Source organism: Orycteropus afer, unplaced genomic scaffold, assembly GCF_000298275.1.
Source record: "Orycteropus afer afer isolate SDZICR_OR568_19922 unplaced genomic scaffold, OryAfe1.0 scaffold00121, whole genome shotgun sequence".
NCBI classification, from domain to species: Eukaryota; Metazoa; Chordata; class Mammalia; order Tubulidentata; family Orycteropodidae; genus Orycteropus; species Orycteropus afer.
Genome location: NW_006921708.1, coordinates 2,100,064 through 2,113,529, shown reverse-complemented (window position 1 = coordinate 2,113,529; position 13,466 = coordinate 2,100,064). Strand labels below are relative to the sequence as shown.

The 13,466-nt window shown below is 41.0% G+C and overlaps 1 protein-coding gene across 1 annotated transcript in view; it reads right to left on the bottom strand.

Annotated features, from left to right (window-relative positions):
• ADCY1 (adenylate cyclase 1) overlaps nucleotides 1-13,466 on the bottom strand; it is a 452,328-nt gene that overhangs the window by 130,382 nt on the left and 308,480 nt on the right. The window contains 3 exon segments of the mRNA XM_007944142.1: nucleotides 7,902-7,986; nucleotides 10,179-10,276; nucleotides 10,694-10,888. Of these exon segments, the coding sequence (XP_007942333.1) occupies nucleotides 7,902-7,986; nucleotides 10,179-10,276; nucleotides 10,694-10,888 (378 nt within the window).

Here is a 13,466-nt window from a genome sequence, read left to right as displayed (position 1 = left end):
AACAACAACAACAACAAAGTTCATGCCATCAGACCCTTGGGAATTCTGGTATACAGGTGCAGGGGTATAGTTATAGTTTCTTGCTTAGAGACCACTCTAGCTTCTGGCACCCACAGCTGCATCCCTGGTTTTGGGACTACAATTAAAAAAAAAAAAAATTCCAGGGGATGTGGGTAAGAACTGTATAGTGGCACCAGAATCCTCCCCCACCCTCTGTTCTCCAGATCCCCTACAGAAATGTAATAATATGTCTAGTGGAAATCTCCCTTTGCCCCTCTCATGTTGAGTATGAGCCACACACACATGAAGGTGCCTTTATCTTCCTCCATTTTAAATAACAAATGTTTCAATTCTCCAATCTAGTTATCTATCAAACCATCATTCTGAGGATGGCATGGAATATGGTATGTTCATTTAATATGATGTTTCTTGGCCCACTGCTGTACCATGTGGGCTGGAAAGTGTGTTCCTTGGTCTGAGGAAATATAACTTGGTGGCCCAAATTTTTACAATTCTTTAATGGTGTTTTAGCCATTTGCATCCGTCAAGGGTTATGCAAATCCAGCCCAGAGTAAGTTTCTGTGGGGACCCATTTGTTGCCACCGGCATCACTGGTCCAATATAATCAACTTGTCAGCTATGTGCAGGGCCTTTCCCATGGGGACTCTTCCTCACAGCCATCTGCAACCTCTGTCTTTCTTTCTGGCAGACAGAACACTCCTTATTGTCATTTTTTTGCTCCAGAAGGTACAAGAAGGGTATGTCTAGATTCAGCCCATCTCTGCATTGTTGCAGAAACCCCACGTCCATTCACTTCATGGACCCAACTGGCACCTCAACTGCCCACTTGCTAATTCCAATCATCTTCTGATCCAAGAAGGGGGTTCTTATGATGAACACTGACATGTACTATGGGCTCTCACCATTGCACAATTCTGCCATCATGGCTAGGAAGACAGCATGTTATTCAGCCCATTGAGCTGACCTGTTCTTACTTTTTTCAATCAGGATCTTTCCACCTGCTGGTATTAATGATGCAGCTTTCCACATCAAATGTTGTCAATGCATCCTGGAACTGCCATCTGTGAACCAAGCAGCCTTCTGATGGTTAGCAGAAAGTTGTTCATAGGGCACTGTCCATGTAGCCATGGGCTCTGGTAGCTTTTCAGCTAGTTCAAAGGTAAGATCTATGGGAAAAGAGGCTATTTGCTTGTGGATATGGTAGGTGTCTCCCTGTATTCCTCCAGTAGCTTGTTCTTTTCTTTTCTTTCTTTTTTTTTCCAAGTAGCTTGCTCTGGTACGAAGCATTTCCATTTTATTATGGAAAAATTTGGGGCACTGTTTTCCTTAGTTGAGTGTTTCTCTGACATCACCCAAGCCATTATGGGTATTTCAGGTCTCAGGATAATATTATGTCCTTCTGTCACTGAGGCAGTCTCAATCAATAGCAGGCCAATAGCAGGCAAGTAATTGCCTTTCCAATGGTGTGTATCATGCTATAGCACCTGGAAACTTTTTAGTCCAGAATCCTAATGGTTACTATATGGTGACATTCTCACCAGGTTTTTGCCAGGTTTCTCAGGTTAAGCTCCAGTTTCCATAAACATTTGTGGAAGATAGCTCCAAAATCATGTCTGAATCTGGATCATAAGGGCCAAAGGCAAGGATAGTGAGACCATTTTCTGTAATTCAAACATAGCCTGCTGTTGCTTAGGCCACCATTTGAATGTAGTTTTTTTCCTAGTAGTTTTATGGATAGAAGCCAGCAATAGACCCAGATATGGAATGTGTTCTCCAAATATGTATTCTCCAAAATCCAAACAGACCAATCAAGCATTGGGCCTCCTGCTTAGTCTTAGGGCTAGGTAGTGACAGCAGCTTATTTTTGATTGCTTATAGAATATCACAGGTGGTTCCTGCCCAAGTTACTCCCAATAATGTCACCATTTAGGCCAGACCCTGGATTTATTAATCAGCCTCTGTTGCTCATATGGGCCTCTACTGTTTCCAAATCTGCCCTAGCCCATTCTTCTATGTTTGATATTAACATAATATCATCAAGGTAATGTATCATTATACTTGAGAACTCCACCAAGTCCAAGTCTCTTCTAACCACACTATGATAGTAAGTCAAAATCCAAAAATCCACTGCCATCTACTCAATTCTGACTCACAGTGACCCTACAGTGACCCTACAGGACAGAGTAGAACGGCTTCTTAGGGTTTCTAAGGCTGTAAGCCAATTGCCTTATCGTTCTCCCATGGAGCACCTGATGGGTTTGAACTGCCAGCCTTTAGGTTAGCAGCCAAATGCTCTAACCACTGCACCATCAAATCTCCTTGACAGTAAGCTGTTGAATTCTAATAACCCTGTGGCAACACACTGAAAGTATACAGAGCTCCTTCCCATGTGAATGCAAACTATAGTTGGCTCTTTTCTGAGATTGGGATCAAGAAAAAGGCAGCTGCAAGATCAATCACTGTGTACTAGTTTCCTTTAACTTGTTCTATTTTCTGCACCATTGATACTGTGTCTGGAACTGCTGACACCACTAGTGGCACTTTATTTAGGCCTCAACAGGCTACTATCAGCCTCCATAAGCTATCTGCTTTTTTCATGGTCCATACAGGGCTATTACACAGAATTTGTTGGTACTAATACTCCAGCCTTTAGCATGTCTTTAATCAAAGCAGTAATCTCTTTTTATCTACCAAGTATCCTATAATATTTCAAATTAACAACCTGGGTGAGTTGAGGCAAATCTAATAGTTCTCATTTAGCATGTCCAATCAGGACAGACCTAAGAGCAAACTTACATGCCTTTAGTTTTACAATATCAGGTAGTGGGAGTATTCCCCAATTAGACATAATATCCATACCAATGATACATTCAGGTAAGGGAGATGCAGCTACTTCATACAGTATCTGCTTAAATCTTCCAATTCCCATCCAAACTTTCATCTTAGTCCCATCAACCATTGCATCCGCATATCCCCCCAGTCTAACCTTAGATTTCATTGACAGGTTTGGGGATGATAGTGCATTGGGATTCTGTGTCCAAGAGCCCCAAGAAGGTCTCTTCCCCATCCTTGGGCCATTGTACCAACATGTGCATATAGCCTAGGGTCTCCTGCTGAGGGCTGGACCAGAAGACTCTGGACCCCTTGTCACTCCTTTTCTCTATCAATTAGTTGAGCCTCTGTTCCAAATGGTCCCAGGTGGGACTTTCTGTCATTAAATTCCTCCTGATTAGAGTGAACAGAAAGGACATGTTTAGGTTTCTTTAAAGTTAGGGCACCAGCAGGAGTTTCCATTGGTCCATACAACCTCCTGTTTTGCTGTATTAGTACATTTGTCCCAACTCCATCAATGCCTGCTGTATTAATCCCATTTCTTAATAAATCTAAAAGTCTCCATTCTTCTGGGGTAAGTTCTTTCCCCATTGCCTCTTCCCACTCTCCTGGGAATCACTCTTATGTTTCTTTGGTAAGACCCATGCAGGGAAGCTGTGCCAACAAATCCAAGACAGCTTCTTGGATTGTTGCTTTGTTTCACAGTAGCAAGGTTACACAGGATGTTTATGTAGAAGGGTCTCCCCTGATTACCATATCTGCCATGGCCTGTGTAAGGGGCATACTCACTGAGTAAACATCCTGATAACCATAAAGCCATTCTACCATGGATTGCATAAGTACCTTAGATGCTTCATCTGGAGTGCTCCATTGGGGTATTCGGGGGGGGCGGGCAGTTTCCCTTCTCAGAGTAAACAAATGTCAGTGAAAATTTTATCCATTCCACCAGAGTAGCTGTCCCTTGTGGGTTAACTTGCTATATGACTAGATCCTGTATCATATGACTGTTCCATAGTGAGTTGTGGGTATGGCATTAACCAAACATATTCTTTCATTCTGTAGCATTCAAAACTAAAGGGACTGCCCATAAATGAGTCACTTGGAGATCCATTTTAGTAAAGTTCTGTTTTATGAAGTTGACAATACCAATTTATGAATTGAAGCGACTCCTTTACACTATATTCCCAAGTTTCAATAGTTTCTTGGTTTTGCCTGTTCCCCCACTGGAATACCTTCCTGGTGATGAGCGTAGGGGTACATCTTACTGTTTCAACATGACCTTTCCTTTCTAGGTTAGCAGTGAGAATAGCAGTTGGATCTGGGCTTAGTTCAGTGCAAAAATCTGCCCCTACATTCTTTTTCCCTGCCATTGCAGCTCTTACTTTCCTTACCATTCTGTATTTCTACCTGCATCCAACTAGCCAATTACTCAGGCGTTAGATTCACCACTCCTAAATCCCATGAATAGCTTTTGCCTTGGGTAAATGACTACAATATAACTGCTTCAATCCATGTGTGTTTTAAATTTCATCTAGAAACCAAAAGTTGCTCATTATGCCATTTATCCCTAATTTCCAAAACATGTATTCCAGTGAGCCTTGGCCACTGCAGGGAACCGCACCATTCTGATATTAAGTGGTTGAATAATTTCTTTTAGAAGGATCAGCACAAAGCTGGTTCCTAGGAGGCAGAAGTTATAGATGTCCCAAATATCCAACTTGTCCAAACTGATGTACTCATTCCCTTATCTCTAACTACTACTGTCAACTACAACTCCTCCCCCTCACTACTGTTCTTCCTGTCTTAGGGTTTTGTAAATCACTATAACATCTCACAGAACTCACAGTTCACCAAGGAAATGGTTCACACAGTTGTGCAGGCTGGCAAGTCCAAAATTCATGGGTCAGGCATAGATATAGAGGCTACTCCTCACATACATGGTTGCAGGGGCTGACAAACCCAAATTGGCAGATCAGACAACTGGCTGCTGTCTCAAGTCCCAAGACCCACTGTTCAGATGATGACAAACCAGATACAGGATCCAGAGCAAGAGAGCTAACTTTGCTAGAGCATTCATATATATTGGATGTAGACTACACCCTCAAGGAAACTAAGTGTGGTGGTGACTTGAGTCACACCCTCTAGTAAAGTGGTGATTTAAGATACATCTCACTCTAATCCTGCCTCAATAATATAGCAGACAAGTCACTCTAAAATGGTACTATAACCACAGCTTAGAGGCTAGGATTTATAATATATCACAAAATGAAAGACTATGGGTAGAAGGCATTAAGTAATTCACTGCACCACAACATCTCACAAAATTGATCTCACAACCCCACCAGCCAGTTGTAATTTGAAATTTAAAAAATACTGCCTTAATATATGCTAAATAAGTGTGTCCTTATCCTATAGACATGCTCTGAGGAGTCCCTGATGGGTCACACAGAACATGACAAGAGGACAGGGAAGGGAAGGTCAGAAAGGAGACATGTGTGACTATTTGCAGATTGTTCTGCACTCACAAAGTGAGTGTGTTTTTCCTGCAGTCAATGCCCTCCTCTCCAATCCTTTAAGGATCTCTCTGGGTGGCTTTATGGATTTCTAGTCACCTTCAGTTCTTCAGAGTCCATCTACTTTAGAGCTCTAACCTCATAATGGATGTAAATCTCTTCTCCTTCCCTTTCTCTGGTCACTCCTGTTGTGGCCTGGGCATGGTATAAGCATGAGGGTGGGCTAAGGGGTGATTGTACTCCTACCAATCCCAGCCTAGCACCCAAGCATGGCTGGGCCTACCTTGAACAGCAACAGGAAAAAATGATGACCTTCTAAGACCTACCTGCCCATGTGATCCATTGAGTCTATTATGTGCCAGACTCTGCTCTGCACCACTTATAAATACTTCCTTTAATCTTTGCATCAAGACAATGGAGTGAATACCATTACTGTTCTTGTTTAACAAAGGATGAGACTGAAGCCCAGTAAGCTGAAGTACTGTCCAGGGTCCTGGAGTGATACACATCTCCTGGTACTGTCAATGTTGGGTGACTGAAGGTCAACGATGGCCACAAGATGGCCATCTTGATGTCCATGTCAGGACCTCTGTGATGTTAGGAGGAAAACAGTCCTTTCTGTTTAACCACAAGCTTTGTCAGGTATATTTTACTGGCAACTTCATAAGAAGGTCTAACTGCCTGATGAGTTACACCCATTTACCTCCTCCACCTCTGCCTGGAGGTCTCTGCCCTACTCTCTGTCATGCTTCTCCCACGCACTACGCAGGACTGAATTCTTCTGTCTGTTACCACAGCCTTCTGCACAGCCTGTGCCATAGCCCTAATCACCCCATGTATGAATCTCATAGCCTGGCTCAGGACTTGAATGGCTACATACTTATGGAATAAACTGGATCTCTCCTCTTTCCATACATGACAACAGTCTGCATGTTCTGTTTCTGGGTATGATTTTTACTTTTTAATAGCCGTCACTGAATGTAGGCTGACTGAAGTGGCAGCAATGTCCAATTCCCCACAGCTTTATAGGCTTGTTGCTTCAAAAGCACATAATTAGAAAGAAACACTTCATGCCCTTGCTTGGAATAAACGTTCAGAAAGAAAGACGTCAAAAGAGCCCAAGGCAGAGTCCTCTAGGAGAACCAAACATCAGAGTAGGGGAAGTGTTAGGTGGGATAATACAGCCAATCTTGTTTTACGTCATTACCCAGGAATCATTCTGGCCACCTCTCTAGTCACAAGGGTGGCTGTTTTTATCAAAATAGGAGGTCTGATCATAGTAAAAGAGTCACAGCTGCCAACATTTCACATATATTTGTGGGACCAAGTGGATGTCAAGGTTCAATGAATTTTTATGAACAGAAGGTCTCTGCCTGGTTTGGAAGGCCCTAATAAAGCAGCAGAGATGTGAGAGAAATCTATGCAAGAAAACCATTATTCCTGGCAGTCTCCCATTATGTGGCTCTAATATTGCAACTACAGTCTTGTAGTTTCTGTTTTCCCCCAACAGTTAATTGCTCTGTGTAGCTCATGCTATCAGTACAATGTTGGGTGCACAGGTTCCAATATTGGGGACAGGTGTGACAGGCTTTAAAAATCATCATCCATTTGTGTGCTTTCACTTGAACTTATATGAATAAAGTAATCCTATTTTAAGTTGATAATTTTAATGTTTACCATTCCAAATACTACTCAATCTATAAATATTAATGAGGGGGTTTGTTTTTAAGACAGTGATTTTTAATTTAAAAAATAAATAAAGAAAATATCTATGGATAGTTAAGAAATTAAATGAATAAAATTAGAGTTGATCTTTTCAAGAAATTTAACAATTATACAAAAACAACAGTGGGTCAGCCAGATGTTATAACTGAAGTTATACTAAGGATATTGAGACATATGGAAAGGAAAGTTAAGGATGTAATACAAAAGAAAGCAAAAAACATTGGCAGTTGAGTAAATTCTGACTCATAGCAACTCTATGTAGGTGTCAAAGTAGAACTGTGCTCCATAGGGTTTTCATAGCTGTGACTTTATGGAAGCAGATCACCAGGCCTTTCCTCTGAGGTGCCTCTGGGTGAGTTTGAACTGCCAGCCTTTCAGTTAGCAGCCAAGTGCTTAATATATGCATCACCAAGGAACTCATGCAAAGGAATGCATAGAAAATGGAGATCTTTCCAAGGAGCCACAGGTTGTACAAGACTAAATTCCAACCTTTCACTCTAAACAGCCACAAGTGCAAAGTAAAGTGAAGAAGATCTACTAACAGAATATGAATCACTGCTCAGTGTAGACAGCCCTCCTAGAAAAATATCATCTCCTGCTCCTGCCCTATGAGTCTATGAACTGAATTCATAAGGAACTATTTCTCTCCTGTACCCTTGCTAGATTCCCACTCCTGGAGCACAAGGTCAGAATCTTGAGTTCATTAACTTGTACCCATCTCTTCCCACATTGCATACACCAGGCATGACCCAAGACTCGACAGGATTGGGCCCCATCCTGCTGAGAAGGGCAGGAGAGCCATGCACATACCTGGACTTGTGTGATGTGCAGATACATAATACACGCTACCAAGAAGCAAATGCAGAACACAAGCAGGACCAGGACAACCAGGCTCCTGGGAAGACAGAAAAACACATGGTTTACTGCTGGCTAGGGAATCAGATTTCCCCTCTCCTCTCCCTCTCAACACCTCCCAGAGACCCCCTTCTATAAAGGTGGCTTGCTAACAGGTCTCTGGAGACTTGCCTGTGGCTAGTTCTCCTTCAGAAGACCAAAGAAGAATTGATGCTTTTGAGATGTGGTGTTGGTGAAAATACTGAAAGTACCATGTACTGCCAGAACAACTAACCAATCTGTCCTGGGAGAAATGCAGCCAGAATGCTCCTTGGAAGTGAGAATGACCAGACTTCATCTCACCTACTTTGGTCACATTGTCAGAAGGGACGATTCCCTGGAGAAGGATATCATGCTTGGTAAAGTGAAGGGTCAATGAAAAAGGGGAAGGCCCTCAATGAGATGGATTGACACAGTGGCTACAATGATGGGCTGAGGTATAACAAGGATTGTGAAACTGGTGAAGGACCAGGCAGTATTTCATTCTGTTGCACACAGATTCACTGAGTCGAAGCCAACTCGGTAGCACCTAACAAGTTCTCTAAAGGAGGGCATATCAGAGTTTCCCTGTTAAGCAGGGCCCTTCTCACATTCACCCTACCCCAAGTCGCCCCACCCACTGCCAAGATCTCACTCCACCCTGAGAGGCACTAACTTTCCTAGAGGCCCTTTTCCTTCCAGGAAACACTGGAGGTACACAGACTATAAGTCCTCACTGCTGATCATTGTCCTTTTGTTGAGCTTATCTGGGGAGGGCTTTTCTAGAAAATGCTGACATACTGATCCTCACAAAGGGTAATCAAGACAATCCCTGTATGTTCACAGTTGTGTTTATCTAGGTGGAGGTGGGCAAGGCTATTTTCAGAGTTTCCAAGTATGATCTTCTTCTCAGTACGTGTAGGGTGACATATATTTGTTTTTTGGAAACTCAAGGGAGATATTATTCCCCTTGGTAGGCAAAAAAATAGTATACCCAGAAGAAAGATTTTCTAGTGTTTTCCTTGTCAAAATACAAAAACTGTCAAATTCACTTGAGTTACTTAATTATTAAATATTATTAACATTACTATATATTCTTTCTTTAAAGAAGTACTTCTTATCACTTGTTGAATGTTTCTTAAAGTGGCCTGCATCTGAACATCAATGCATCCATTTGGTGGACTGTTTTCTCTGGCAAAAGCTATTATTGAACCAAAAGTGCATCTTGCATTACCAGAAAAACTGAAAATATCTGATGCCTCACAATTGCAAAAGTGAGAGCTTTAAATTGAAAAGTAAGCAGTCACACACTATTTGCCATCAATATTTGTAAGATTATTTGTTGAATAAGTAGAGAATTTCTGATTGATGTCTTCCCCAAATGCTGGGACAATTCAGGTAGAGCAACCACAAGAGATGAACCCTGAAAACACAATCACAAACACCAGAAACATGCAGGCATATCTTCTTTTATTGCACTCTGCTTTACTATATTTCTCCGACACTGCATTTTTAATAAATGGAAGGTTTGTGGCAACACTGCATGGAGCAGGTCTATTGGTACCATTTTTCAACAGCATGTACTCACTTCATGTTTCTGTGTCATATTTCGGTAATTCTCACAGTATTTCAAACTTTTTCATAATGCTATTTCACATTTAATAAATTACAGTATTGTATAAACATAACTTTTATATGCACTAGGAAACTAAACTGACTCACGTTATTGAGATATTAACTTTATTGTGGTGTTCTGGAAGTGAATCTACAGTATCTCTGAGGTATGGGTTTATACTTTTTTTTAAAAAAAATATTATTGTGATTTGGGTGAATGTTTACAGAGCATATTCATCTTCCATACAACAGTTCACATACACTTTGTCTCATGACATTGACTGTAATCTACCACAATGCAACAGCTCTCCTCCCACTTCCTCCCGATAGCCACCTCTTCCCTGTGTCCTTCACTCCCATGTACTCCTGCACCCCGAGCTGTCTCCTTGTGCATACACAGCCCTTCTATTCTCCCATGATTTATCTCTCTAATGAATGTATCTACCTAACGTAAACGTTCAGCTCAAATGCCTGTCTTTGTTTGGCTGGAAGCCACAGCAGTGGGTTCAATTCCAGACCTGAAGGGCAGCTAGGGGCTGTACATGTGGTGTCTGTACAATCTTGATGGCCTTCTCATGTAACAGCGGAGACAACACTTACTGAGGAATTATGAGAAGGTAGATAAGACCAAGTAAAGCAGCTAGAATGAGTGAGAGAACAACAGCACTGGTGAAGTACTCATCTTGAAGCTTGTGGTACTGAGAGAGAGAAAGAGAGACCAAATGTTAAATGAGACCAAGGAAAGAGAGACAAAACTACTAAGTGATACATTGTTGTTGTTGTTGTTGTTATGTGCCGTCGAGTCAAACCCGACTCATAGCGACCCCTCCTTGGGTTTCCAAGGCAGTATCACTACGGAAGTAGGATTGCCCAACCTTCCTTCTGAGGAGTGGCTGGTGGGTTTGAACTGCCAGCCTTCTGGTTAGCAGGCAAGTGTCTTAGCCACTATGCTACCAGAGCTCCTAAGTGATACATACAGTCTCACAAATACTCAGTATAGCATTGTTCAGGAAGCACACCACCCTTGCCCAATGAGAAAAAGAGTCTGAGATTTCCACCCCACATCAGTAGGACCTTGAAGTTCTGGGTTACACTTGAGGCTCAGAGTCACCAACCTTTTGTTCTCGTTCAACATGCTTGTACTTCAGGGTAAAGAAGTTCAAGTCTGCCATCTCCAACTCTGTTTGTCGGGCCTCCAAGAGGCGGCTGATGTACCTGTTGACACGAGTCCCAGGTGTAGTGTAGATAACATTGGTAGAGAAAGATGACCGGTTTCTGAGTTTTTCTGAGGCTGTTCTCAGTGCTCTCCGCTGCAGCCACCGTGAAAACAAAGGACTGTTGTCAAATCATCTACTTATTGAAGAAAAGACCTCTTACTCTCCCTATAGCCTGTATCCTTATCCACTGAGCAGTTTCAAATTTTGTTTGGGAGTTTGGGATACAAGCAAAGCCATGTCCACAAGAGAGACCTCAGGCAAGGTACTGAACCACCCTGTTACCATTTCTGTTTGTAAAACAGAAATGAAACAGCATCTACCAGGCAGCACTGTGCTGAGGGCACAGGCAAAGGGATGAGAACAGTGCATGCACAGAGCAGATGCCCACTCTCATGAAAAAACTCACTCCATGTGAAAAGACAGGCCCTGGACTTATCAGAGCACTGTGGAAAAGACTTTAACCAAACTCTCACCTCTGGTAGAAGCTGAGGAGACAGAGTACTACTCTCTGCTCCTGTTGCTTTTGCTAAGTCACATGTGGGGATGAGAAATCATCCTTATGCCAAAAGGAAAAAAGTTTTGAAACCACCTGGCATGATCTGATTATCAGAGTCTTTATTAATAGGCACATTAAATAATATTTAATACATTTGAGGAGAAAAAAAAAATATAAAGGTGTAATATCTTCAGTTCCAGAAAAAAATGGTATAAAACATATTTTTCCTTTTCTTTTCCTGCTGAATAATAATAATAATAAAAGACCAAGAAGAATCTGCTCTCTCTAGCCAAAGGACCAGGTAAATAGAAACCTAACAAGAAAGAAAACTTTTAGAAAGTTTCCATACTCTGGCCAAACACCACAGAAAAACTGATCTTAACTCCAATCCCAACAGCAAAGGCCAAATGATCCTTAACCTAAACCTCACATCTTTTGAAAACACAACTCAAAAGGGTCATGGCGTTAAATATAGAGCATAAAATTATAAAAACTTTTAGAAGAAAACATTTGCAAATATGTGGGGCTTGGGACTACACCAAAAACAACTCAAAAAAGAAAATTACATCAATAAATTGGATTCATTAAAATTAAAAACTTTTATACTGCATGGCATCAGGATTGGAGGAAGGCTTATTAACAGCCTGCAATAAGCAGATGACACAATGTTGCTTGCTGAAAGTGAGGATGAATTACAGCATTTACTGATGAAGATTAAAGACTATAGTCTAAACTATGGATTACACCTCAATAAAAAGAAAAAAAAATCCTCACAACTGGACCTATAAGCAGAATCACAATATATGGAAAAAAGACTGAAGTTGTCAAAGACTTCTTATTAATTGGTTCTACAATCAACACAAATGAAGCAGAAGTTAAAACATCAAAAGACATAGTGCATTGGGCAAATCTGCTGCAAAAGACCCCTTACAAGTGCTAAAGAGCAAAGATATCTCCTTGAGAGAGATTGAAACCATTCCTCTTGTGAATAGGAACCAGACAAGGATGCTCACTATCACCACTTCTATTCAACATTGTACTGGAAGACATAAGGCAAGAAAGGGAAATCAAAGGCATCCAAATTGGTAAGGAAGAAGTCAAACTATCCCTATTTGCTGATGATATGATCCGCTACCTAGAAAACCCAAGAGACTCAGTCAAATATCTACTGGAACTAATAGAGAAATTTAGCATCATGGCAGAATATAAGATCAATGTCCAAAAATCAGTTGGATTCCTCTACACCAGCAAAGAGATTGCTGAAAAAGAAAGAAAGAAATCAATACCGTTTAAAATAGCTACCAAAAAAAAATAAAATACTTGGGAATAAATCTTACCAGGGACACAAAAGACCTGTACAAACCAAAGTATAAAAAAACTACTTCAAGAAACCATAAAATCTACATAAATGGAAGAACATCCTATGCTTGTGGATAGGAAGATTGAAGATTGTGAAAATGTCCATCCTACCCAAAGCAATCTATACATTCAATGCAATCCCAATCCCAATCTCATCAACATTCTTTAGGGATATGGAAAAAACAATCATTAACTTTATATGGAAAGGAAAGAGACCTTGGATAAGCAAAGCGCTATTGAAGAAGAAGAACAAAGCAGGAGGTCTCACACTGCCAGATCTCAAAACCTACTATACAGCCACAGTAGTCAAAACTGCCTGGTATTGGATTAATGACAGACACATAGACCAATGGAATAGAATTGAGAACCGAGAAATAGATTCATCCACCTGTTGTCAGCTGATCTTTGACAAAGGGCCAAAATCCATTAAATAGGGAAGAGAATGTTTGTTTAGTAAATGGTGCTGGCGAAACTGGAGATCCATTTGCAGAAAAATGAAACAAGATATGTACTCACAAACCATACACAAAAATGAACTCCATATGGATCAAAGACTTAAATGTGAAACCTAAAACTATAGAGTTCCTCAAGGAAAAACAAGGGACAAATTTAGGGGCCCTATTGTATGGCATAAATAGACTATTAAGCATAACTCAAAATGCACAAACAGCAGAAGAGAAACCAGCTGATTGGGACCTTCTGAAGATTAAACTTTTATATGCTTCCAAAGACTTCTCCAAAAGAGTCAAAAGAGAACCTACAGATTGGGAAAACATATTTGGTAACGACATATCTGACAAGGGACTTATCTCTAGA